Below are 3,020 nucleotides of genomic sequence, written 5' to 3'. Positions count from 1 at the left end.
AACAATTTTTGGCCATTTTTATTTATTAATCAATAAATTTGAGGCTTTGTTGAATTTGTTGATCGTTGTTAGACTTAAAATTTTGATGTTAAATCTCAGTATTATTTTTAAAACCGTGTCATTTATCTATTTCCATTGGGGCTGCATGATATGGTAATAACATAATGCAACTACTGAAAAAAAATCATTTAGCATCACGTTTTATTTTCAGTAAATCAAAAAAAACTACACAAAAATTCTTATTTTAACTTTTCTTTGTTGCCTCTCTGCAGAACTACAGCACTTTATTACATTTTACTTCGATCAACTGTTGCAGTTCAGGCGGGGTGATTAATCTATAACCCCGGGGCAGGACTTTCTGTAGGCTTAATGAATCACGTCTGCTGAGTCACATTGCGGCTTACTGCAGACCTGTGGTGGGTTAACTGCCTTCCTGCCCCTCCCAGGCCAGCAGCAGATCAGTAGAAACAGGGAGGAGTGGAAAGAGAAAGAAAGGAAGAGCCTCCCTGCCCCCACTGCAACGCGCTACCTTTGTGTTGCATTCAGGGCCTTTCTGCTGCATTCAGGGACAGGGCGTTATCTGATGGCGGCTTCTCGCTCAGAGAAGTTCCAGCCTCATTGCAGCCTTTATATGTAGGCCAGTCGGTCACACGGTCTTTTACTATCCGTTTGCATTATTTATGTTAAATAAAATGTAAGATAAAGATTCAAATGGACGGATTTAACGGTGTAACGGTGCTTTTCGCTCCCCGGTTATAATCGAAACTGCGCCACAAGACGTAACGCACACACATGCGGGATTATAACCTACATTTAGATTTGAGTTGACAGAATTACAATGATTATATTTATTCCTATTCAAATTCACTATTTAAAAACATCAACGCTACATTTAGCTGCACAAAAGATGCATTTAAATAAATAAATAAAAACTGCAGCCTCCTTTTAACAAAACACACATTCTGACTTTTACCGTTATATTTAAAGCCGCAGTGCGTTTAAAAAAAATTTTTTTTTTTTAATTTTTTTCTGCTTTCATACTCACCATTTTGTGTCACGGTCTTTCTCCTTCACGCCGACGTTGAAGAATCGGTTGCTGAAGGCAGTACTGAGGAGGGGACGGGGAGCCGCTGCTATTTATGCTTTCTCACAAAGGCGGAGCCAAAATGGCGGTTTGAATCCCTTCTCGGCGGGAGCGGCCGTTAGGCGCCGCTGCATTCACGGCCGGCCCGGAATATTCAGTTAGTGACAATTTAGCTGCGTCATTTGAAGGACATGAAATCTTTTGTTTGGCTTTTCCACCTCCAGTTTGTGCATCTTATCGTTATTTTGTGACGGATACAGAAAGCAAAGTGCAGTCATATTTGTATGACTTATTTTGAAAATGTCTGGAAAATGCAATATTGCCACTGTATGGCAACAGAAAATAAACTATGTTGTATAAACTGTGTGTTTATTTTGATCTGTTTATCAGTATTTTTATTTATCCAAATCAATAATAAGCGTGCTACTTTATATCTAGAATTCATAATACGCATCAAAATCTATCACTACAGGCTCTGTTTTATGGTAATTTTACTGTGAAAGGTTTCATTCACAGTCTTATCGTACAGTGGGAGCGGCACTTGAAGGCAGCATGACTCAAATAAGGAAATACAGTGGCTCCGTTATACACCAGCACTCATACAGCAACAACACATTTATTCATTCATTTAATTCATCTATACTTTAATAAACCCCATTAAAGCTATATAACCAAACTACAGAAGATAATTTGATCATTTATCATGAAGAACATATGACTATAAATATAGTAGTAACAGATTATCACCTCTCATTTCATTTATTGTGGATTTAACTCTATTCCTAACACCATGAAAGAACCCAGGCCTAATCCTGAGGTATTTCTGTTATGTAAGGCATTGCACACGCTGTGAGGTGGAATTAGACTTAATGCTTAACAAGGAGGCAACGTGAGTAAATGAAGTGTGAGTGAGGGTTGTAATGTGTTATCAATGACAACAAAGCACACCAACGGAAACATGTCTCTGAGTTTATTGTTACAAGAGAAAGTCACGTAAGAAAGATGAGATCTTGACATTGAATTCCTCTTAATCTCTGTGGATAATGACATGAATTTTGCAGATCATTCAGGGCTTGACTCGTAAATATCTGTCAAAGAAACCTGTTTATCTTAGAGTAGATATCTTGAAAATTCCTCATCAACTTCCACCTTGATGGCAAGAAATTATGTAAACATGGTTTTACATACAATTAATTTCATCAGCTTCTCTTACTATACAGTGCACCCTTACAGTGGTTATAGGCAGAGTTATGTTGTTCCAGTATAGCACTGAAAAGAGGCAAAGATTAGGAGGAATTTTAGCACCTGTAGACACAAAGCAGTGAGTATGCATTTTTTAACAGTAGCTAAATGTCACAGTTACTGCCAACCAGACCAATTGATTTTCACACAAGGAAAAATAACCTTTAAGTTAAAAGTTTGATGTACTTTTTCACTGGATGCCATTATATAATAAAAATGAATGGCAACAAAAGGTCTCAGTATGCTTCAAACAAAGTGCTTGTGGAGAGTCTAAAACATGGTGTCCGACAATTTTTGGAACTCCAAAGAGAGTCACGCCGACTTTACACAGTGATTGAAGTCACATTTCATGTATGTAACGAAGAGAAACAACATGGACGCCTTGTAGGAAAGACCCAAAGCATGTGACATCACCCAAGTTGTACAATTTATTGTTTGTCATCCTTCTCTAGGATTACACTTTGACCTATAGTGGAACCTACTAGTAGTTTGCTTAAAGCATACTGACACAAACCCAATCAGTTTTGTTTTGTTTGTTATTTGAAACTTAATATTCTTCCCCCTCTTCCTCTCCTTCGTCCCCGACGCTGTCGGTGCCCACCTCTTCATAATCCTTCTCCAGGGCAGCCATGTCCTCTCTGGCCTCTGAGAACTCTCCCTCCTCCATCCCCTCTCCGACGTACCAGTGGACGAA

The 3,020-nt window shown here is 38.6% G+C and overlaps 1 protein-coding gene across 1 annotated transcript in view; it reads right to left on the bottom strand.

Moving 5' to 3' along the window:
- Positions 1 to 2,858: 2,858 nt before the first annotated feature.
- LOC118339696 (tubulin alpha chain) overlaps positions 2,859 to 3,020 on the bottom strand; it is a 2,260-nt gene continuing 2,098 nt past the window's right edge. The window contains exon 4 of the mRNA XM_035677395.1: positions 2,859 to 3,020. Within this exon, the coding sequence (XP_035533288.1) occupies positions 2,874 to 3,020 (147 nt within the window). The 3' untranslated portion in view covers positions 2,859 to 2,873.

Source organism: Morone saxatilis, unplaced genomic scaffold (assembly GCF_004916995.1).
Source record: "Morone saxatilis isolate NCDOM2014 unplaced genomic scaffold, NCSU_SB_2.0 Contig6, whole genome shotgun sequence".
Classification (NCBI taxonomy): domain Eukaryota; kingdom Metazoa; phylum Chordata; class Actinopteri; family Moronidae; genus Morone; species Morone saxatilis.
The sequence above is the reverse complement of the archived record's forward strand: the minus strand, read 5'-3'. Positions and strand labels throughout refer to the sequence as shown.